Source organism: Chiloscyllium plagiosum, unplaced genomic scaffold (genome assembly GCF_037043375.1).
Source record: "Chiloscyllium plagiosum isolate Xiang-an unplaced genomic scaffold, Cpla_swu_hap1 HiC_scaffold_19, whole genome shotgun sequence".
Taxonomy (NCBI): domain Eukaryota; kingdom Metazoa; phylum Chordata; class Chondrichthyes; order Orectolobiformes; family Hemiscylliidae; genus Chiloscyllium; species Chiloscyllium plagiosum.
Genome location: NW_028270157.1, coordinates 53925281 through 53949946, shown reverse-complemented (window position 1 = coordinate 53949946; position 24666 = coordinate 53925281). Strand labels below are relative to the sequence as shown.

At 42.0% G+C, this 24666-nt stretch overlaps 1 protein-coding gene across 3 annotated transcripts in view; it reads left to right on the top strand.

The window, feature by feature from the left end:
- Positions 1-24128, top strand: part of parvg (parvin, gamma) — a 51677-nt gene extending 27549 nt beyond the window's left edge. For all 3 annotated transcript variants that reach the window (XM_043709210.2, XM_043709211.2, XM_087997396.1), the window contains 7 exons: positions 3922-3977; positions 5596-5624; positions 7115-7176; positions 12328-12396; positions 18582-18683; positions 21307-21379; positions 23723-24128. In XM_043709210.2, coding sequence (XP_043565145.1) covers positions 3922-3977; positions 5596-5624; positions 7115-7176; positions 12328-12396; positions 18582-18683; positions 21307-21379; positions 23723-23796 — 465 coding nt within the window. In that variant the 3' untranslated portion in view covers positions 23797-24128. The remainder of the gene's footprint in view (positions 1-3921; positions 3978-5595; positions 5625-7114; positions 7177-12327; positions 12397-18581; positions 18684-21306; positions 21380-23722) is intronic.
- The last annotated feature ends 538 nt before the right edge of the window (positions 24129-24666 follow it).

The window sequence follows — 24666 nt, the reverse complement described above, 5'->3', positions numbered from 1 at the left end:
AGGTATGGGATTGAGGGTAATTTAGTGGTTTGGATCAGAAGTTGGCTAGCTGAAAGAAGACAGAGGCTGATGGTTAATGGGAAATGTTCAACCTGGAGTTCAGTTACTAGTGTTGTACAGCAAGGATCTGTTTTGGGGCCACTGCTGTTTGTCATTTTTATAAACGATCTGGACAAGGGTGTAGTGGAATGGTTTAGTAAATTTGCGGATGACACTAAGGTTGGTGGAGTTGTGTATAGTGCTGAAGGATGTTGCAGGTTTCAGAGGGTCATAGATAAGCTGCAGTGCTGGGCTGAGAGGTGGCAAATGGAGTTTAATGTGGAAACGTGTGGAGTGATTCACTTTGGAAGGAATGCAGAGTACTGGACTAATGGTAAGATTCTTGGTGTCCATGTACATAGATCCCTGAAAGTTGCCACCCAGATTGATAGGGTTGTTGAGAAGGCATAAGGTGTGTTAGCTTTTATTGGTAGAGGGATTGAGTTTCAGAGCCACAAGGTCATGTTGCAGCTGTGCAAAATTCTGGTGCAGCTACACTTGGCATATTGCGTACAGTTCTGGTCACTGCATTACAGGAAGGATGTGGAGACTTTGGAAAAGGTTCAGAGGAGATTTACTAGGATGTTGCCTGGTATGGAGGGAAGGTCTTACAAGGAAAGGCTGTTTTTGTTAGAGAGGAAAAAGTTGAAAGGGGACTTAATTGAGACAGACAAGGTATCAGAGGGTTAGATGGGGTGGACAGTGACAGCCTTTTTCCTTAGATGGTGATGGCTAGCACGAGGGGACATAGCTTTAAATTGAGGGGTGATAGATATAGGACAGATGTCAGAGCTAGTTTCTTTACTCAGAGAGTAGTAGGGGCATGGAACAGAATGCCTGCAACAGTAGTAGACTCGCCAACCTTAAGGGCATTTAAATGGTCATTGGACAAGCATGTGGATGAAAATTGAATAGTGTAGGATAGATGGGCTTCAGCTTGGTTCTACAGGTCAGCACAACATCGAGGGCCGAAGGGCCTGTACTGCGCTGTAATGTTCTATGTCTACAATAAAGCCTTCATTGACATCAATGCAAAACAGATACAAAAGAATTTGCTGAACAGGAAATGACCAGCAGCACTTCTGGCTGAAGTCCACCTTCTCTGCTTCTAAAGAAGTGTAAATTAAGCACAAGTAAGCAAAGCTATTATTACTATGACATATTGTTGACAGACAAAACTGACTGACTAACTCACCACAGCCTGAACTAAGGCAAAGAAACTCACTTCCCTTTTGTCCATTTACATTTACCAGTCTGTCAAATAGAATTGCTGTGAAAGACTTACTATAAGGCTATCCTTTTAAGGGACTTTTGCTCTCCGGAAACTGGTTTGCTTTATCTTGCCAAACAGCAACTTCTGCTTATTCTCAAGAATAGTGCAGTGCGCTAAATAAAACACTACTGTATAGTGTGATCACAGCTTTTGACTTCTGCAAAAAACAACACTTGCAAAAGAACACTTGTCCTGTTCGAACAGTCATCAAAATAAGTAAAAAAAAAGTAATGTTTATTCTTAAAAGAAAAGAGCAGTTACATATACTGGAGACTTCAGTGGTTTGAATCCAACTGTGGGCATTGTTTAGGGAGAAAAAAATACTTGAAATAAAGCATTTAATTTATGATATTTTAAGTATCTCCTGTTTGAACAGTATTTAGTCATTACAGTTCTGGCTTTGCGTGGTAGAAATCAAATTGGATTTTTAAACATGAGGCTGAGAGTTCATTTGGAGATGGAGAAATAGTGGACCTAGTCAAAACTCCTATCCTGCAAACCAGAAATTTCTGCATATTGAATTGAACTGAATTTATTGTCACATGTACCGAGGCAAGTGAAACGCTTTGTCTTGCAAGCAATGCAGGAAGATCACAAAGTTAAGTAGATAGATAAGTAAATAATTGGTAAACAGCGGCAAAAACAAAAACACAGGTACAGACGAATGTTAAGCGTTTGTGAGTTCATTTATTATTCTAAAAACAGTAGGGTAGAAACTGTTTTGAAAACTGTTGGTGCATGTGTTCAGGCTTCTGTACATTCTGCCTGATGATAGAGGTTGTAGAAAAACATTGCCAGGGTGGGATGGATCTTTGAGAATGCTGGCGGCCTTTCCTTGACAGCGGGCCTGGTAGATGGATTCAAGAGATGGAAATTGGCCTTTGTGATTGTCCGGGCTGAGTTCACCACTCTCTGTAACCATCTTCGATCTTGAATGGTACAGTTGCTATACCAGGTACTGGTACATCCAGAAAGAATGCTCTCAATGGTGCACCTATAAAAGTTGGCAATGGTATTCGCCATCATGCCAAATTTTCTCAGCTGCCTGAGGAAGAAGAGACGTTGTTGGGCCTTTGTAATCAGTGTGTCCAAGTCAAGAGTCCAAGAAAGCTTGTTGTGGATGACCACTCACAGGAGCTTGACACTCTCCACTCATTCCACCTCTGTGCTGTTAAGGTGTAGGGGGGCATGAATAACATCCTGCTGAAAGTCAATAATGAGTTCCTTGGTTTTGCCAGCATTGAGAGCTAAGTTGTTTTCACGTATCTATTCTTAGTGTCAAGATGTTTTAGGAAAGAGTGAAGGGCAAGGGATATGGCATGTGACATGGATCTATTGGTCTAATAGGCAAATTGGAGTGGGTCAAGAGTAGTGGGGAGGCTGCAATCGATTAATGCCATGACAGGCCTTTCAAAGCACTTCATGACCACCGAAGTTAGGGCCATTGGGCGGTAGTCATTGAGACAGGCTGCATGAGCCTTCTTAGGCACAGGGATAATGTTGGCCCTCTTGAAATAGGCAGGGACAGTGGCCTGCTGCAGGGAAAGGTTGAATGTGTCTGAGAAGATCTCTGCCAGTTGATCTGCGCATGCTCTGAGTGCACGGCCTGGTACTCCGTCTGGTCCCATCACTTTCCTTGGATTCACATGAAGGAAAACTGATCTGACCTCTGATGCAGTGACTGTTGGGATAGGTTCGTCAGGACTTTTCGGAATAGGCGTTACCTCTCCACTGAAATTCTGCTCAACGCATAGAAGGCGTTGAGACGATCTGGGAGGGATATGTCATCATTTGCTATCTTGCTCTGTCTCTTTTTAGAACCTGTGATGTCATTCAGTCAGTGCCATAGTTGCCGGGTGTCTGTCTGGGTCTCTGGTTTGGATCGGTATTGGTCCTTGGCTGTCTTAATGGCTCTGCGAAGGTTATACTTACCTTGAATTATTGTGACCCCCGTGTAAAAGAGACTTTATGTTGTAAAGTTGAGTTTGAAGCAAGTTCTTTTCAACATTCTAAGAGAAATATTTAATTTAGTGGAGTGTTTCAATTTGTATTCATCAAAAAGAGGCATGTTGCTTTGAGGGAATATTTATCACTTTTTAAGCTGGTGTCAGCTCAGGATTGGATTTTGAAATGATGTGCAATATGAGGCTTCCCCTTCCCCAATCCATTAATGCTCTTCACCCTTACTACATCAGCCTGACATTTCCATTTTCCAACCTTACTACATGACTGAGCAAATCATCCAAGAATGTGAGAGGAGACTTTCACGATGGGCTGGATTTTATCTGTGTTCCACTCGTGAATGAGCTGTATGCTAATGTTTGTGGAAGATTCAGGAGCAGCAGTCCCTCTAAAAATTAATTTACACAAGACTGTTAAATATTGATTCAAATGCTGTGGAATACATGGGTTGGAAAAGAGCTTCCAGCTCTATAGTTCAGGTTGTCTGTTCCAGTCACTGGAGCCCTACAAAGATTGTTGAAAAATTAATATTTCAAAGAATTTCGTAGCAGTACTTATTCAGTCAGAATTACGTTACTTTTTCTATGGAGGGAAACCTCTTACGTTTACATATCCCAAATGAAAACTTAATTATTGTCTTTTGCTAGATTGACAAAACAGGAATAAAGACGGTAAATCAGTTGGAATATTTCACAGGCAAAAGGTAGGATCTGTTCAATTTTATATCACTAGGTGTCATTCAAACTCTTGAGTATACCTTGAAAGTTTCAAATGTTAACTTGCATATGGTTATGAGATGTGGTGGGACTCAGATATGAATAACAGATGGTACCCCAGAACTTTAACACACTTTCTCTCTCTACAAATGCTGTCTGATTTGCTGAGTATATGCAATCCCTCCTTTTTATTATTTTTGTATTAGTTCTTAGCCTTATTTTCCTATGCCTGTTAGATTGAGTTAAATAGTTTCTTCCAAATGAATCATAGCTTGTAAACATCACGTGTGGATGTGACTTATCTGAGCTTTCATTAGAGTTTGTGAATTGATTTGTATTTTACAATGAGCTAGATGGCTTAGTGGATCATCATGCTACTTTTTTCACCAGGGACCTGGTTGTGAATCTGGATTAAATGGTGGACTGAAGGGCTTCTCAATTCATTGGTGTTAGTGATGTTCAAGACTAACAGAGCAATTTGGGCAGTCTCAGCTCATCTGCTTGTGTACATTGTTCCACAACTAAAATAAAGAACTGTGCTTCATTTGATTTGGTTTGGACAATGTTGCTCTTGGTGTGGAAAATATAGAAGTGTTCCAATAGATGATTCAGTTCTGAACTTGGGGCTGAGCCTGAATGAACACTTAAAGGTTATTGAGGTAAATGGGAATGTGAAAAACTGACGGATCAGCCATGATTTTATTGAATGGCAGAACAGACTGAAGGAAGCTGATTTACCGACTCCTGCTCCCAATTCTTGTGTTTGTTTATGAACTTGGGACTGAGCCTAAGTGGCTTGGGCTTTGCTCTGATTTGAAACTTGTTTCGCCTGAACTGAAGTCACAGAGATGGGGTGGCACGGTGGCTCAGTGGTTAGCGCTGCTGCCTCCCAGCGCCAGGGAATGGGTTAGATTCCACCCTCAGATGACTGCGTGGACTCTGCAAATTCTCCCCGTGTCTGCGTGGGTTTCCTCCGGGTGCTCCAGTTTCCTCCCACAGTCCAAAGATGTGCAGGTTTGGTGAATTGACCATGCTAAATTGTCCATAGTGTCAGGGATGTGCAGGCTATGTGGGTTAGCCATGGGAAATGTATAGTTACAGGGATAGGGTAGAAGGCTGGCTCTGGATAGGTTACTCTTCAGATGGTCAGTGTGGACTTAATGGACCAAATGGCCTGCTTCCACACTATAGGGATTCTATAATCCTATTCTACGTACACCCTGGAAACAGATCCTTCAGTCCAACCAGTCCATACCAACCAGATGTTAAGCTAGCCAGCATTTAGCTGATATCCTTCTCAGCAACAGCATTTAAAAGGACTGCAACCTGTTTAACAACAAAATGCTGTTTTCAAATATGTCATTTTCAAACGCTCCATTTTGTTAAAAGCTTCTGGACTCATCTGTATTTTTGTTGACACTCCTTGGTTTTGAGACAGTCACATTGTTATACCACATGTCCTCATCATAATTCCAAGCAAGAAGCCTCCATGTCAACTGATTTGGACTCAGGATGTAAATATGTTTCTGTTTACGCATGAAGAAGGAATAAAGTGAATTGGTTTTGCACATTTTTAATTAGTTCTTTCATTTTTCTTTGGAATAGTGATGATACAGAACAAGACCAAAATCCAGGTAAGATATTTCCTGAGATAATTATCCACATAAACATGGTATATGGCTGGAATCTAATGAAGCCTTCAAACTATAGAATAAATTTCTCAGAACTCAAGAACATATGTTGGCTCATGATTTGATTCCATAAAGTCTATAAAAGGTTTCCCTGCTTTGGTATTTGTGTCATTGTAGATCAGTCTCCTTTGGTTCTCTTACTTTTGAATGAAATCTGTGAACTGGATCTTTAAATCAGAAAGAATTGATAGTTATGTATCGGATTCTGTTTCCAACATCCCTGTTTTCAACCTGATGTTATTTTGCAGTAAACCAGAGATCTTTAAATCAGTTAGGAGAAAGTGAGGACAGCAGACGCTGGAGATCAGAGCTGAAAAATGTGTTGCTGGAAAAGCGCAGCAGGTCAGGCAGCATCAAAGGAGCAGGAGAATCGACGTTTTGGGCATAAGCCCTTCTTCAGGAATCTTTAAATCCGTGTTAACCATTTCCACCAGTAAATTCCCTGGTATTGACAGATTGCTGGGTGTGTTTCTAAAAAAAACCAAACAGGACTAAACTTTGACCTGCAACAACAACACAATTTTCCTGGCTTTCAGTGGATCCCAGAATGAACAAACATGGTGATAGTGGTGATGTATGTATGAAATGTTCCCATAGAGTGATATCAGTATTACAATGTACACTGCTGGAAAAGAGGTAAATCTAGGCAAATCCTTTTTGTTATACTTAGAACAAAGAAGATTCACTACATTGAATGTTCACTCTTGAAAATTCAATTTTCATATAAACTATTTAATATTGTTAGACTTAAAAAATCGTAACTTTTCATAATAGTCTCGTGACTTTCTACTTCAAATGTATGTTTTACCAGTTAACATTTTGTAGTGGTTCGGCTGGAAATGTATTTTACTGCTTGAGTAGTTTAACAGTATTTAGAATCAGCAAAAATTAGTTTGCCTTGTTCTGACTAAATCCTGTTCTTCACTTCTTTTTAAGAAAGTGCTGATTTCTCCTCGTTATCATCTTCTTTGTACTTGCAATGTGAACGTGTGTGTAGTCATCATTAGCATCAAATCTGTCTTCCCTTAGTTAGTACACTGTATAACACATTTATGTGAAATATCAGATAGTTTTGGAATTATTTTAGTTTTAGCTAGCTGTGTGCCTGTCTCCTGTGTTTCCCTTTTTATCCTCCCCACCACCACCCGCCACCCTCCCCCCGCCCCCCCCCCCCCCCCCCCCCCCCCTCCCCCCCATGTCAATTTTTGGTATTTGCATTTCAAATAGACTTGAACAACTTTTTCAAGGTTAAAAGATCTTAGTTTAAAGCAATAAGATTGATGGCTTACTATTTGGTCTATAACATGTCTGAATGAGCTATATGGAAAATTGAATCAAAGTGTTTTCAAATTAAAATCTCAAGAATGTTTTTCTCATGATAAGAACTACATGCTGCACATTAAGATTATTCTGATTTTCTTTTGGGTTTTTAGAAGCTGATGGCATTAATGACCTCTTTAAACTTGGGTCCGACAAAGTGAAAATAGTACAGCAGGTATTATATTGTACAGCAGGTATTATATTGTACAGCAGGTATTATATTGCCAGTTGAATTACATTTCTTGCATTTCTTGCTATGTTGTTCTCCGTTATTTTTTTCCCAACTGCCCTTTCTTTTCATTGTTTTTTAATAAGCTTAGCGGCACTATATAAATGCACATTGTTGTTGAGGTAGAGTTCGAGAGATACTAGCACCCTTCCAGTAACTCACCCACGTTCTCCTTATATATAAAAATAACATCAGGTAATGAACACTGACAGATTATTTAATCATCTATCTCTCCCTCATTCCTGCCCTTGACAATTGCACCTCATGGCATAAGAGAGGGGTAGTATTTCTCACAGGTGGACTCAATTTACTCTTTGGAGTAGCTTATCCTGCAATGCCCTCACCTTCACTGAACTGTTGCACGTGACTCCAAGTAGTTGTTAACATGAAGCAGCAGTCACATCCTGATAAATTGTTTTGATAAGTGGTCCAGACCAGGTTGGGATAGCCATTTGGTCACCTAAGCTCAGTGGATTAGCGATTTGTCTTTCTAGCAGACTGGGCTGTCTAATCTAATGTCCAACAGTCTTGAAGATTGTTTAGTACCATGTTGTGCAACACCCAGAACTCAACAACATGCAAGAGAGAGATAGTTGAAGGTCAGTCAGCACAGCTCCAGGACATCTCTGCAGGAGTTACTCAAGGTAGTGTCATTGGTCCAACCATCTTCAGCTGCTTCGTCAATGACCATTCATCCATCATAAAGTCAGAAGTGGGGATATTTGCTGTTGATTGCACGATACTCAGCAGCATTCACAGCTCCTCAAATACAATGACCATTTCCAAATGCAGCAAGACCTGGGTAGTTTTGCCTTGGGCTGACAAGTGGCAAGTAACATTTACACCACACAAGTACCAGTAGCAACCATCTCCAATAAGAGAGAATATCATGGCATCACTGAATCACCAATATCAACACCCTGAGGGGTACTGTTGACCAGAAACTGTACTGGGCTGGCCTCATAAATCCTGTTGCCACAGGAGCAGGTCAGAGACTAGGAATCTTGTAACAAGTAGCTCACTACCTGACTCCCCAAAGCCTGCTTATCATCTACAAGGTACAAGTCAGGAGTGTGATGGAATAGTGGCCATTTGCCTGGATGGGTGCAGCTCCAACAGCACTCAAGAAGCTTGACACCATCCAGGACAAAGCAGCCCACATGATTGACACCACATCCACAAGCATCCACTCCCTCCACCACTGATGCTCACTGGCAGCAAACATTCACCAAGGCACCTTAGATAGCTCCTTCCAAACCCATGACCATTTCCATCTGGAAGGACAAGGGCAGCAGGGACATGGGAATTCCATCAGCTGCAAGTTCCCCTCCAAGCCACTCATCCACATCCTGATTTGCAAATATATACTCTTTCCTTCACTGTAGCTGGTCAAAATTGCAGAATTCCCTCCCTAATAATATTGTAACTAAACTAAACAGACTGCAGCACTTCAAGAAGGCAACTCACTATCACTTTCTTTAGGGCAGTTAGGGGCAGGTAATAAATGCTGGTCCAGCCAGCAATGACCATGTCCAATGAATGAACAAATAAAACCGCCCAGGACACACAGTGCATTCTCAAGCCATTTGGATTCAGCTGCTGACTGAGATGGGTCAGAACAAGTGACTGAGGCTGAAAATGTATAAGTCTCTCACAATAATCCAACACAGGCACAGATCATATTCATCACATTTCTATCATCTGTCTTCTGTCATCTGATGTCACAATTCCTGCGCAGTCACGTGAGCTGGAGCTTTGAAGCTGCCCAATAGCCACTCAGGTGACAGGGCTGCTGCCCAATGAGAGTGGAACTCTACAGCTTCCTGAGCAATTTAGCAGCCCTTTCAGGATCCCACTGATCGCATTTCTAATATAAGAAAGAGAAAGAAAAGGTGCTCCGGGTGTTATTTGATTCACCTCTCTGACTAGCAGACTGTAGCTGGAGTCAAGACAGTCATAAGCCAGTCTTGAAAAAGAGTGTAACAATGACACCATGGTCACCACTGACACATGGAATGTGTGCATCCTCATGAACAACATCACAGCTTACAGGTTTGAGGGGAGAACTGTTCTTGGCAGTTGAAAGCTGGCTCAGTACAGAGTCCAGATCATTACCCTCAGTGAGATTCATCCATCGCAGAAGGGTGAGCAGAAAGAAATCACTGTGGGTGACACATTCCTTTGGAGTGACTGTGGAAAAGAAGAATGACTAAGTTGGTGTAGTCACTGTCAATGGGCATCTGGTCAGTACAGGGGCCATTGGAAACAAGGGGAGCTGGCAGTTGTAAGACTATTGGTCACCTCTTGCTGCAGATGTGTGCTGAGCATGAGCTCTGAATCCCCACTACAGTCCTTTGCATCTTTGATAGAGATAATGTTTTGGGTGCAGCACCGTTCTGTAACATTGGCCACCTTAACATTAAAAACTAAAAATGAAGGTCTGTTCCCCAGTCACCTCTAAGGTTTGAATGTCCTGAGGGGTGTCACAGCACAACATGCAATGTAACATAAACCTATTGTCTGATGCATTTGACAACTTGAGCCTTAGAAGCAGTATGAAGAGAACTGAAGTAATGTACTAACCTGCTCCAGCAAAGTACTATCTTGAATCCAGGTTTTCACTTTCTGACCACAGCCAGTTCATTTTCTCAAGCTATTATTAATTGCTTGTAGAAGATAAATGCCAAAATTGCCAAATGTGATGCAAGTTTATCTACAAAATGGAAAGTCTATAAAGTAATTGTCCTTCCACTCTGCTTTTCAGTGTGAGCCTTGGACTGTTTACCAGCATCACACCAAGAATGGCCACCACTTTCACAAAAGAAACTGCAGATGCTGGAATCCAAAGTAAACAGGCAGGAGGCTGGAAGAACACAGCAAGCCAGGCAGGATCTGGAGGTCGAGAAGTCGACATTTTGGGTGTAACCCTTCTTCAGGACTGAAACATCAACTTCTCCATCTCCTGATGCTGCCTGGCTTGCTGTGTTCTTCCAGCCTCCTTCCCACTACTTTCACTAAGCTCCCTCCAATGGTTTCTGGTGATCAGATGACAGGACGAAATAGCAGACACTGAGGTGCTCACCTGAGCTCACATGCACCCCTTACTGAGACAGTCACAATTGATTTGGCTGGTCATGTTGCTGGAATGCCAGACACTGCCTCAGCAAAGTGAATCTTCTATTAAGAGCTTGTGCTATTATAACAGTTAATGGAAGAACCTCAAAAGACATTCTTAAAGCTTCACTTAAGAATTTTGATATTAACTGAGTCCAAGAGAAGTTTGCCGAGGATCACTGCCCCGGCTTACACAAATAGAAAATGGTGTAGCCACCTTCAAAAGCAAATGCATATCAGAAACAGTAAGGAGAGAAAATTCCGTACAGGCAATTTGACTTAAACTCAAACATCTGTGGTGCCCAGTCCTTTTTATAGTCAAACCTTCTGGGTGCAGACTGGTCTTAGCAGTCACCTGCTATTAACCATCATAGGGGACCACAACGAAGCGAGGTTCTTAGATATGTAGCTGGTGGCAAAATTGCACTTTGGTCAACAACAGACCTTCAGCTGAATTTTGTTATCTCACCATTGTGGGAGGGAGAGACGGTATCAGCAGGAAAACCCATGTTTGTTGTTCTCCTAAGAATACAAAAAAGCCCACTTAATAGGCAAAAGTATAAAATTATTGGGAACAAAATCTCCATGCACAGTGAATGATGAATATATATGAATAAAACAAAATTAGCTGGATTTATTCATTTCAGCCTCACTTAAGCCAATTTGTTAAAGTCTTTTTGCCAATCAGTACACTTTGTTCTTTTCACAAATATATGCCTAGCTGTGAAAATTGCCTAGTAACTAGTTCAGTAATGTATCAGAGATTTCTGCACCTCATCCCATGTTGCCAATCAATGTGACAAGTGCTTTGTTTAAGTGCAAAAAACTACCTCCTCAGGTATTAATATCTCTGCTCCTTCCAGCATCCATCGTTCTTTGTTTTTAGTTTATTCTGATTCCTAATAAATAGCCAAAAGTTTGTGTGACACAGATAGAAATATAAAATGGTTTAGGGAAAGAAAACAGCATGCTGTGGTAAATGGTTGTTTTGCAGAGCAGAGAGTGATAGTGGTGTTTCATGAACCACTGCTTTCTTTATTACAAAAAAATGATTATTGTAATATGGAGTAACATTTTTTTTTAAAAACTGCCAATGCTACTAAACTTGGAGGGATGGTAAGCAGTGAGGATAATGCCAGTTTAATGCATCAGACATATGTCAGCCAGCAGAATGGGTAGACAGTTGTCACATGGAATGTAGAAGTGTGGGGTTTTGGCAGAAAGAAGATGCCATATTGATTGAAGGATCCAGTTGAAAATGGGCAAGGGGACCTTGGGGGGGGTCCATGACCATAGATCTTTGAAGGTGGTGGAACAAGTTGAGACCAATTAGCAGAGTGTAAGGGAATTTAGGATTCATAAACAGATGTATTGAGTGCAAAAGCAAGGAGCTCGGGTAAAACCTTCATTAATTTTTAGTTAAACTCAAGTATTGTGCCTAACTCTAGCCACTGTACTTTGGAAAGATGTGAAGTTCTTGCAAACGATGCATCAGAATGTTTCGAGCGATGGGGGATTTTAGCTTTAAGATTAGGTTGGAGAAGCCGGGGTTGTTCTCCTTAGAAAAAATAAGGTATATTTAATTTAATTTAATTTGTCAACATTATGATAAGGTTCAGATAAGGTAGACTTGAAATAGCTGCCCCATTAGCCAATGGTTTAAGGATGAAGGGGACACAAATTTCAGTTTTTTGGAAAGAACTGCAGAGCGATTGTGGGGAAAACGTCTTTGGATAGTGAGTGATAATGAGCTGAAACTCTTATGAGGATTGTGCAAGTGGAAAAAATATCAATTATTTTAAAAGGAAATTGGCTGGCTATTTGGAAACAAACTTTGAGTTAAAAGGCTGGAATGGGAGAATGGGAAAATGAAAAACCAATATAGGCTTGATGGACAGAATGGTCTTATGACTCTATGCCTCTGAATATGACACTCTGATTTTGTGTTGGCTCAAAGATAAACTGAATTTATTTCTTTTTTAGGCAATACTTCATTTCGCTAACAAACATTTGGGTCGTTTGGGCGTGGTTGTGAAAGACCTCACCACACAGGTTTGTATATTTTCTTTAAATATCCTGTGAAAGATATTTTATCCATTCACAGTCAAATGTCAGAGTGTCAGAGACTAAGGGGTGACCTTATAGAGGTTTATAAATTCATAAGGGCATGGATAGGATAAATGGGCAAAGTCTTTTTCCTGGGGTGGGGGAATCCAGAACTAGAGGGCATAAGTTTAGGGTGAGAGGGGAAAGCTATAAAAGAGATCTGAGGGGCAACGTTTACAAGCAAGAGGGTGTGTTAATGGATATGAGCTGCCAGACGAAAGGGTGGAGGCTGGTACAATTGCAACATTTAAAAGGCATCTAGATGGGTATATGAATAGGAAGGGTTTAGAGGGAAATGGGCTAAGTGCTGGGAAATGGAACTAGATTAGGTTGGGATATCTGATTGGCATAGACGAGTTGGACCGAAGGGTCTGTTTCCATGCCATACATCTCTATGACTATGAAGAATCGATGTTTCGGGCATAAGCTCTTCTTCAGGAATGAGGCTGGGGAAACTTGCGACCACACCTCCCCCCTCACCTCCCTCCAAGGCCCCAATGGATCCTTCCATATCCATCGCAAATTCACCTGCACCTCCACACACATCATTTACTCTATCCGCTGCACCCAATGTGGCCTCCTATACATTGGGGAGACAGGCCGCCTACTTGCGGAACATTTCAGGGAACACCTCTGGGACACCCGCACCAACCAACCCAACCGCCCCATGGCTGAACACTTTAACTCCCCTTCCCACTCTGCCAAGGACATCTTCATCTTCCGCCTAGGAACCCTCCAACCACACGGGATAAATGTAGATTTTTCCAGCTTCCTCATTTCCCTTCCCCCCACCTTGTCTCAGTCCCAAACCCCCGGATTCAGCATTGCCCTCTTGATCTGCAATCTTCTTCTCGACCTCTCCGCCCCCCACCCCCTCTCCAGCCTATCACCCTCACCTCCTTCCACCTATCGTATTCCCAGCGCCCCTCCCTCAAATTCTCTCCCCCCTCCTTTTATCTCAGCGTGCTTGGCACACCAGCCTCATTCCTGAAGAAGGGCTTATGCCCGAAACATCGATTCTCCTGCTCCTCGGATGCTGCCTGGCCTGCTGTGTTTTTCCAGCGCCACATTTTTCAACTCTAGTCTCCAGCATCTGCAGTCCTCACTTTCTCCCATTTCTATGACTATGTATGGAAAATCGAAAGCTATAGGTCACAATACATTCAATGTAAATGAGAACTGTTGTTAGAGGGCTTCCAGCAATGTACAAAATGATTTCTCACTTTATGGGGTGAAAATGTTATTTACAGATATACAACAAGCCCTGCGCTGTTGATAGCACTGCCTGTTTAGTTACAGAGGATCATGGGCACCTCAAGTGCATTCATTCTGATTCATTTTCCTTCCATTTTCCAGCATCCACAGTTCTTTGTTTTTTTTAATAATTCTGATTCCTTAACTGAGTTTTACCAGTCAAAGTGAGGAAAGTAACTAGTTCATTTCCGCAGATGTAACTATGCTTCGTCAAGACTGCTCCATAAAGAAGCTCCACTTAATTTTCAAAATAAATTCATCGACGTTCACTTTTTTCTAGACGTTCACCATTACAGCTCACCCACAGCATCTATTTATGGAGTAATCTCCACTCGACAGGTTGAGCATAGCCTAAAAATTAAACTCTCTGGGTAGCCTCCATCGCAGGAGCACTGATCATTTGTCAAGACTGGCATAACATTACTGTAATGAATTTGGAGAATGAATGGCACTAACATTGCCAAATTCAGAAGGGAAGGGATGAAGGATGGAGGGATTTTAAAATGCAAAGAAGAATTTTAATATTGGGACATTGCTAGACTGGCAGGCAATGTAGTTTACTAAACATTGGCATCGAGTAAATGGGACTTGCTGCGGATTAAGGTACATTGAGCAGAGTTTTTGATAAATTCAAGTTCTTTATGCATGCAGACTGACCAAGAGAGCTTTGGAGTAGTTGAACCTGGCAAATAATACACAGGGTGTAATGGAGTGCCTAGTAATGGGAACACAAACTACACCTGTTTAAAGCATAACACTGGCTGTTTCTCTAACCTCTTCACACAGTTCAGCATTACTATCAGTCCAGAGAACTGCCTCTTTCAGAAATGGCTGCAGGAGCCCAGCTGAAGCCTAATCAGTGTTTATGAAAGTTTAGTGTAATTTGCTTGCTTTTGCACTCACTGTTTCTATTTTAAAAAAAACAAGAAAGTGAGGGATATCTGGAGCAGGCAGAAAGAGGAGCTCAGCAAGAAGATTGGTCATGATGGGATTAAATGGCAGGGCAGACGTAAGGGGCCATGTCATCTACTACTGTGTTGATGTTTTTATAACCTTGTAAGCCTTTTCAGCACCATTCTTTACTTGCTCTGCCACCTTCAGAAACCTGTTTTTATATTCCCCCATGATTCCTTCTGCTTCTGCACCCCACCATTTGGTATATATTTCCTCCTCCTCCTCTTCTTCCTATTTCTCCTGCTGCGTTCCTGGTTTCCACCTTTTTCTCCAAATCCCAATCTTTTCTCCTGCCTGAGGGTTCCTTTCCCTACCCCTACTGATTTCGCTCCACCCACCCCAGCTTCTCTCCACCCTCTAACTCCTACCGAATTTCAAGCCTTCTCCCCTCCCCTCCCCACCCCTGCCCATGTTAGTTCCGTGCATTATCTTTCCTCTTCATCCTGCCATGAGTTCAGGTCTTATCCATGGCCCCTCATGAACCCCCTCCCCTGAACCTGTGTTCTCCTGGCATGCATCAGCTGGGAATACATCGACCCTCATTGTTGGCACATGCAGAGTGTTAATGCTGTGCACATGTGTGACATTGTTTAGATTCAGCCACGATCGGGATGGAATACTCGACAGTAAAACTGAAATGCCTTGTAGGTATTCACTCTGATAAATAACTGCAGCTGATTACAGTGTCCAGGCAAGAGATCTGCAGAAATTGCCAAAGGGTTAAATGTCAACAGCACTATTCTGATTGGGTTCTGCTCTCCAGCAACACTTAAACAAAATGGCATCTGAGATAAATTCAAGCTGAATTGTTCAAACTATAAAAATGTAATTTTTCAATTTCTTTCTTAATTCCTAATTTAAAACAACTGCATTTGTATGGCACCCCAGGATCTCGGAAAGTATTTTACAGCTGTTGAAGAATGTTTTGACGTGTAGTTACTGTCGCAATGTAGCAAACACAGTAGCCAATTTACATACTGCAATCTACCTCAAACAGTTTTGCATTGATGACAAGATAATTTTTAGTGACTATGTTTGAAGGATAAATGTTGGCCAGGAGAGGGAGGCGGTCATCCTTTAACTATTGCCTTGAGATATTTGATGACCCCTCAAGAAGAGTCTCAGTTAATGTTTCATTCAAAAGTTGTCATCTCTAACAATGTAGCAATCCTTCTGGCTTTTGTGCAACTATCTCAAGAGTGAAACTGGAATTATATATTATGAGACTCGGAGTGAACATGATACTGTGGGCCACAGGTTCCGGTAAGAGTTCATCAAGTACAGGAAATGTAGTCATGAGATCTGAATCTTGAAATTCAATCTTGAGAATTATTACTAAGGCATATTATAAGTCTCGATTGTGAACATCATCATTGTGCTTCATTGAGCATGATCTCCTATTTATGTAAAGTAACCTAGAGGAACACTGATTCCATGAGAATAAAGCTCTACTCAATGAGGAATTAAGCCATGAATTCTGATGAAATGCTGAGAGGACTATTTTAACTTATATTGTGTAGAAATGCCTCAGTAAATGTTGGTGTTGAGAATTAGGGTCATAGAGTCATGAAGATATACAGCACAGAAACAAAGAGAATTGATGAGGGCAGAGCAGTAGACATGATCTATATGGACTTCAGTAAGGCGTTCAACAAGGTTCCCCACGGGAAACTGGCTAGCAAGGTTAGACCTCATGGAATACAGGGAGAACTAGCCATTTGGTACAGAACTGGCTCAAAGGTAGAAGACAGAGGGTCATGGTGGAGGGTTGCGTTTCAGACTGGAGGCCTGTGACCAGTGGAGTGCCACAAGGATCAGTACATTTCGTCATTTATATAAATGATTTGGATGTGAACATAGGAGGTATAGTTAGTAATTTTGTAGATGATACCAAAATTGGAGGAGTTGTGGACAGCGAAGAAGGTTACCTCTGCATACAACAGGATCTTGATCAGATGGGCCAATGGGCTGAGGAGTGGCAGATGGAGTTTAATTCAAATAAATGTGAGGCGCTGCATGTTGAACGCCTTACTGAAGTCCATATAGATCATGTCTACTGCTCTGCCCTCATCAATCTTCTTTGTTACTTGTTCAAAAACCTCAATCAAGTTTGTGAGACATGATTTCCCACATACAAAGCAATGCTGACTATCTCTAATCAGTCCTTACCTTTCCAAATAAATTTAAATCCTGTCGCTCAGGATTCCCTCCAACGACTTGCCCACCACCGACTTCAGACTATAGTTCCCTGGCTTGTCCTTACTACCTTTCTTAAAAAGTGGCACCACATTAGCCAACCTCTAGTCTTCCAGCACCTCACCTGTGACTATCAATGATACAAATATCTCAGCATGGAGCCCAGCAATCACTTCCCTAGCTTCCCACAGAGTTCTAGGATACACCTGACCAGATCCTGGGGATTTATCCACTTTTATGTGTTTCAAGACATCCAGCACCATCCCCTGTGTAATGTGAACATTTTTCAAGATGTCACCATCTATTTAAGTACGTTCTATATCTTCCATGTCCTTCTCCACAGTAACACTGATGCAAAATACTCGTTTACTATCTCCACCATCTCCTTTGGGTCCACACATAGGCTACATAGACTCTATTCTCTCACTTGTTACCCTTTTGTCCTTAATGTATTTATAAAAACCCCTTGGATTCTCCTTAATCCTATTTGCTAATGCCCCTTTTTGCCCTCCTGATTTCCCACTTAAGTGTACTCCTATTGGCTTTATACTCTCCTAAGGATTCTCTCAATCTCTCCTGACATATCATTCCTTCTTTTTCTTAACCAAAACCTCAAGTTCTCTCATCAAACAGCATTCCCTCTAGCTACCAGCCTCTCCTTTCACCCTGACAGGAACATACTGTCTTTGGATTCTCGTTATCTCATTTCTGAAGGCTTCCCATTTTTCAGCCATCCCTTTACCTGTGAACATCTGCGCCCAATCAGCTTTTGAAAGTTCTTGCCTAATACCATCAAAATTGGCCTTTCTCCAATTTAGAACTTCAACTTTTAGATCTGGCATGTCCTTTTCCATCGCTATTTTAAAACTAATAGATTTAGGGTCGCTAGCCCCAAAGTGCTCCCCCACTGACACCTCAGTCACCTGGACTGCCTTATTTCCCAAGATAAATTAGATTAGGATATCTGATCGGCATGGATGATGCGGACCAAAGGGTCTATTTCCATGCTGTTCTCTCTGTGTAAAAAGAAAAATCACCTCTCACAGTTCCTTTAAACCTCCGCCTTTTACCTCTCACCAATGCTTCTTAGTACAAAGTTAAAAATCACACAACACCAGGTTATAGTCCAACAAGTTTAATTGGAAGCACACTAGCTTTCGGAGCGACGCTCCTTCATCAGGTGATAATCGCATGAAGGAGCTTCGCTCCGAAAGCTAGTGTGCTTCCAATTAAACCTGTTGGACTATAACCTGGTGTTGTGTGATTTTTAACTTTGTACACCCCAGTCCAACACCGGCATCTCCAAATCATGCTTCCTAGTAGTTGACATTTCTATGCTGGGAAAAAGACTGACAATCCATTCTATCCATGCTGACCATAATTTTGTTAACTTGTCTCACATCGCCCCTCATCCTTTGACTTTAAGTGAAAACAAACCAAGTTGGTCCAATCTCTCCTCATAGCTAATACTCTCCCAACCAAGCAACAGCTTGGTAAACTATTTCTGTACCCTCTCCAAAGCCTCCAATTCCTTCTGGTAGTGAGGCAACCAGAACATTGTTAATAATATTGCACTTCAACTAGTATTGACGAAAGACTCAAAAGTGTCTATTTTTCTGGGAGAGAAATGTTGTTGCATCTAAACTATAGTTAAATATTAATTGAAGATGGATGATTTGGTCCTCTGTCCTAATTGGATTCTGTTCATTACTGTATTTATTTCCCAGTTTTCCAATGGGGTGATCCTGATTCTGTTAATTGGGCAGCTAGAAGGCTACTTCATTCACCTGAGCGAATATTTTTTAAATCCTTCAGATTACAACGAAAAGGTGAGTTTAAAATTGTCGCTGTTATACATGTCTTACTTTTGATTTTTCTGCTTTCTCAAGCACTTATCATGATGCCTTGCAAAGCTCCATAGTTGAAAAGGAAGGAAACAATCACTGCTAGTTTGTGGACCCAAGCTCATGAGGGTAATGTGAGCAATGTGGGGTAAACTCAATCACAAGCCTGACCACCCTGACCGACCCATTGTCTCAGCATGCTCCTGCCCCACTGAACTCATCTCTACCTACCTCGACACTGTCCTATCCCTCCTAGTCCAGGAACTCCCCACATACGTTCGAGACACCACCCACGCCCTCCACCTCCTCCAAGACTTCCGTTTCCCCGGCCCCCAACACCTCATCTTCACCATGGATATCCAATCCCTCTACACCTCCATCCGCCATGACCAGGGCCTCCAAGCCCTCCGTTTTTTCCTCTCCAGACGTTCCCAACAGTACCCCTCCACCGACACTCTCATTCGTTTGGCCGAACTGGTCCTCACCCTTAACAATTTCTCCTTTGAATCCTCCCACTTCCTCCAGACCAAAGGGGTAGCCATGGGCACACGTATGGGCCCCAGCTATGCCTGTCTCTTTGTTGGCTACGTAGAGCAGTTGATCTTCCGTAATTACACCGGCACCACTCCCCACCTCTTCCTCCGCTACATTGATGACTGCATTGGCGCCACCTCATGCTCCCGCGAGGAGGTTGAGCAATTCATCAACTTCACCAACACATTCCACCCTGACCTTAAATTTACCTGGACCATCTCTGACACCTCCCTCCCCTTCCTGGACCTCTCCATCTCCATCAGTGACGACCGACTTGACACTGACATCTTCTACAAACCCACCGACTCCCACAGCTACCTGGATTACACCTCTTCCCACCCTACCTCTTGCAAAAATGCCATCCCGTATTCCCAATTCCTCCGCCTCCGCCGTATCTGCTCCCAGGAGGAGCGGTTCCACCATAGAACACACCAGATGGCCTCCTTCTTTAGAGACCGCAATTTCCCTTCCCACGTGGTTAAAGATGCCCTCCAATGCATCTCATCCACATCCCGCACCTCCGCCCTCAGACCCAACCCCTCCAACCGCAACAAGCACAGAACGCCCCTGGTGCTCACCTTCCACCCTACCAACCTTCGCATAAACCAAATCATCCGCCGACATTTCCACCACCTCCAAACAGACCCCACCACCAGGGATATATTTCCCTCCCCACCCCTCTCCGCCTTCCGCAAAGACCGTTCCCTCCGTGACTACCTGGTCAGGTCCACGCCCCCCTACGACCCACCCTCCCATCCTGGCACTTTCCCCTGCCACCGCAGGAACTGTAAAACCTGCGCCCACACCTCCTCCCTCACCTCTATCCAAGGCCCCAAAGGAGCTTTCCACATCCATCAAAGTTTTACCTGCACATCCACTAATATCATTTATTGTATCCGTTGCTCCCAATGCGGTCTCCTCTACATTGGGGAGACTGGGCGCCTCCTAGCAGAGCGCTTTAGGGAACATCTCCGAGACACCCGCACCAATCAACCAAATCGCCCAGTGGCTCAACATTTCAACTCCCCCTCCCACTCTGCCGAGGATATGGAGGTGCTGGGCCTCCTCCACCGCCGCTCCCTCACCACCAGACGCCTGGAGGAAGAACGCCTCATCTTCCGCCTCGGAACACTTCAACCCCAGGGCATCAATGTGGATTTCAACAGTTTCCTCATTTCCCCTTCCCCCACCTCATCCTAGCTTCTAACCTCCAGAAACTCGATCCCCTGACCTGTCTGGACTTGTCCGACCTGCCCAGCTCCTTTTCCACCTATCCACTCCACCCTCTCCTCCCTGACCTATCACCTTCATCTCCTTCCCCACTGACCTATTGTACTCTATGCCACTCTCTCCCCACCCCCACCCTCCTCTAGCTTATCTCTCCACGCTTCAGGCTCTCTGCCTTTATTCCTGATGAAGGGCTTTTGCCCGAAACGTCGATTTTGCCTGTCCTCGGATGCTGCCTGAATTGCTGTGCTCTTCCAGCACCACTGATCCCTAAACTCAATCAGTTGATTTGCAGGATTGGACAGGAGATCTATCTTTGCATTCAGCACTCCACGTAAACAACCATCATGTGATGAATCTCACATTTGTTTCCTACTACATTGGAGCACAGCTTGCTGTTGTGTTGAGATAAGCTCTGGGTATGCTAAATGCATGAAGTACTTAGTTTAGATTTTATAGGTATCTGTGAATTTCAAAATCCTAGATTCTCATTTAACTCAATGTGTGACTGCTTAGCTTATCAGCGCTGTTTGAGGTTGGAGTGATGTGAAGCTTTAAGAAGCCTGATAATTAACAGTCAGATTCACAGCTAATCACTCCACATTACTATTAATCTGTATTATATTAATCCCCGATCATCAACATACTTTATTAAATTTACTGGTGGTGGGGATGGGAATTGGGGGCAGCAAGAGCCTCTATAGCTTCTACAAAAATTCTAATGCACATCTTCAGATTTAATTCAAATTTTTAACTAAAATTCATTTCTCATGTACCTGAATTAGGCACTGATATCTTTTGCACAGAAAATAAAGCCCATTATAACATATGCTGTCTTCAATTACAGCTTTACAATGTTACATTTGTGGTGAAACTTCTTAAAGAGAGAGGACTGTTGAAGCACCCAATTGATCCTGCAGGTCAGTGAACATTTAGGAAGATAAGAAGGTCCTTTTTTTTGTACTTTTGAAGATTAAGGTTGTTGTGATTTTGCCTATTTCTCGGTCAGTACAGCTGGGTTAAGTTCCTGTGGCGATGAGACTTAGCCGAGGCTGAGACTGGAATCCATCTGATTTGGGCTATTTAAACCACAACAGAATAGAATATAGATTTGCTTCCTTGAAGTTGAGTTATTAATGAGACTTTTACATTTGATTTTTCTTGAACCCACCTCTAGGAAAATGAACCAGCTGTAGGGATGATTTTATATGGAAAGTATAGGTCCTCAGTAACTCAGGCTCTAAGTAACTATTTGCAGGTACACTCTCTTTCAAAACGAACAGTCTCAGGATCAAGGGCCCAGCAAATTTAGATTTTGTTGGAGTTTTGAGGCAGGGGCTTTAGGCAATGGGAGGTTCATGATCCAGTTTGGGTGGGGTCATGGATGGCTTGGAGTATGGCAGTAGAGCAGACTGCAAGTAACAAAATAGGTAACAAGTCCAGCATCATCCAACTCCAAAGCCAGCATTCAGCTATAAGTTGTTCTGGTGTAACGCGTTTTCGTCAACCTGAATAGGTTATAACATGATTGAAGAATTGTGGAGGATGTTTGGATAATGCAAACTTTTTGTTGAACAGATATAGTGGTTTTCTATAGCCATTTTTCCATAGCGCAGTTTTCTATAGCTGTTTTCCTTGGTGCGATTTTTATAACTATCGCGTTATAGCAGAATGACCTGTACATTAATTTTAACCGTGTAAAATTTATTTTAAAATTGGATGAACTGCACATTCTAAAATAATTCAGACACTATTATTAGACAGGTGATTTTGATTGTATGTATCTGCACAAAGATTTGTTGCAAACTGAAAGATAGAGTGAGATATTAATCTTGCAAACACTGGAACGTCCAATTTCAGTATTTGTTTAATGTTGTCATCCTTCCTTCTCATGACCCTGAAGTCCTGTACTTGGTTGGTGTCACTGTTCACTGCTGTTTTAAAGAGGAGTGTGAACAGATGGGAAGGTGATGAAATAATGAACAAAAATCAGATGAAGCTCTCTGATGATCCCTCAATCCCATGCAAAGATATTTAAAACTGAACATTGGGGTAGTGCCACATGAGGCAAACCAGGTGTTCACCCAGAGTGACAACAAATGGGACAAGCAAAAAAACTGCTAGCTTTTAATAAAAACCCAACTCAAAGCCAGTTGTAAACACATGAAGCTAGCTAAAGGTGTGATAAAATAGCTCCCTCTCTGAGCAGTCATCAGTAAGGCCAGAATAAAGGGAAAAACTAAATAAATCAACAATTGAGTAATATATGGAACTTTGTGTTTTATTTTACATCTGTGTGCTGTGTTTGTGAGTTACAGAGAAGGATGGATATTTGGAAATTGCCGAGAAGGATGGATATTTGTTGAAATTATTGATGGCTTGCTGAAAACACTGAGGAAAAGCACCCTCCAGAACCAGAGGGTATAGTTTCAAACTGAAAGGATGCCTGTTTAAGATTGAGATGAGGAGGATTCCTTCTCTCAGATGGTTGAGAGTCTTTGGAATTCCTTGCCACAGAGAGCTTTGGGGGCAGAGTCCTTATGTGTATTTAAGGCTGAGACAGGTAGATTCTTAATCAGTCTGGGAATCAAGGGTCATGGATTGAGGGGCGGGACAGCCTGCTTCTCTTCCTATTTTTTATGGTCTAAGAAGAAATACTACCTCAGCTCCATTATCTCAGTGTCGTTTAATTACAATGCTGTAGATAAGAGAACTGCATATATGCTGATCAGTGCTATTGGGTATACAGAGCCATCACAATGACAAGCTTTAAGATTTCTTTGATAGGAGGTCACAGACCTAAAACACTAACTTTTCTTTTGCATAACAGATGCTGCATGAATGACTGAGTATTACCTTTGTGTTCTGTTTTTAGTTCCGATTTCCAACATCTGCAGTGTTTGGCTTTAGCATCAGGTTTCAGACTGATTTGAACCGTACATAAATATCTGATTTTACATTCATTGAAGCTTCATTCCAACTACGCATTGATTTCAGAGACATATGAAATGGGGTAGGTGTTGGTGGTGGAGTGGAGAGGATCAGAATGGGTGAAAAACAAATTTAGGTCCAATATCAGGGAAAGTTTAATCACGTTACAAAAAATAAGGCTTGAAGTGAACTTTCAAGCCAGCAAGGGTTCTGGAATGAGAGCTGTATGATTGTTTAGTGATAGACTTGGATAGCTTCTTTGTTTGTATATACCTTATGATTGTGATTGCACATTTTAAGAGAAACTTCCTCTCTTTCCTGACTCTCCACAGATGTTGTAAATCTGGACAGTAAAGCCACGATCCGAATCTTGCATTGTTTGTTTGCAAAGTACAAGGACAAGTGAAGGAGAGCATAGCACTTCCTAGCAGCATGAAAGCAACCTTCAAATGCCAGGAGTCGATTGAGTGAAAAAAATTAACTGTAACACAGAGGTTTAGAGACTTGTACATAGTCTGTTGAATGAATTCCAGAAACTGCCTTTTTCTATCTTTACAGAATTAGGCAAAATTATCAAGCAGCACATTTAAGAATGCTGAAACTTTACAATTTTTATACGATTTGCAAATAGACAACACCAAGGAGTAAAATCATTGTAATGAAAAAGGGTTCAATGACAAGGCTCCTAATTAATATAAAGCAATTAAACCAAGAACATTAAAAATTGAATTTCACTAACTGCTAGTGTTTCAGTTCTCTTTTATCAATTGCACTAATCCTATCAGTAAGATTTAACAAGCCTCTGTGGATTTTTAATGCTTCTGCTGAAATAATCTTCATAATAGCATGTCTTGTTGAAGTACAGTTCTTCAAGGGACATTGTTTTCCAAATAGGCTGGTAAGCAATGTTATACTAACACTGTGGTAAACTCCATCACTTTTATTAACCTATGTACTGAAATTCCATCAATTATTAAGAATAATCATTCCTACAGAGCTGCTTTGCTGCAGCAACATGTCAGCTTCTTACCTCGAATTGAACTGGGCCACATAGAATAAGTTTGATTTGAGATCTGTGCTGAGTTAGTTCACTTTGCATACCAATGGGAATAATCAAAGTTAAAAATCACACAACACCAGGTTATAGTCCAACAGGTTTAATTGGAAGCACACTAGCTTTCGGAGCAACACTCCTTCATCAGGTGATAGTGGAGGGCTTGATCGTAACACAGAATTTATAGTAAAAATTTACAGTATGATGTAACTGAAATTATAC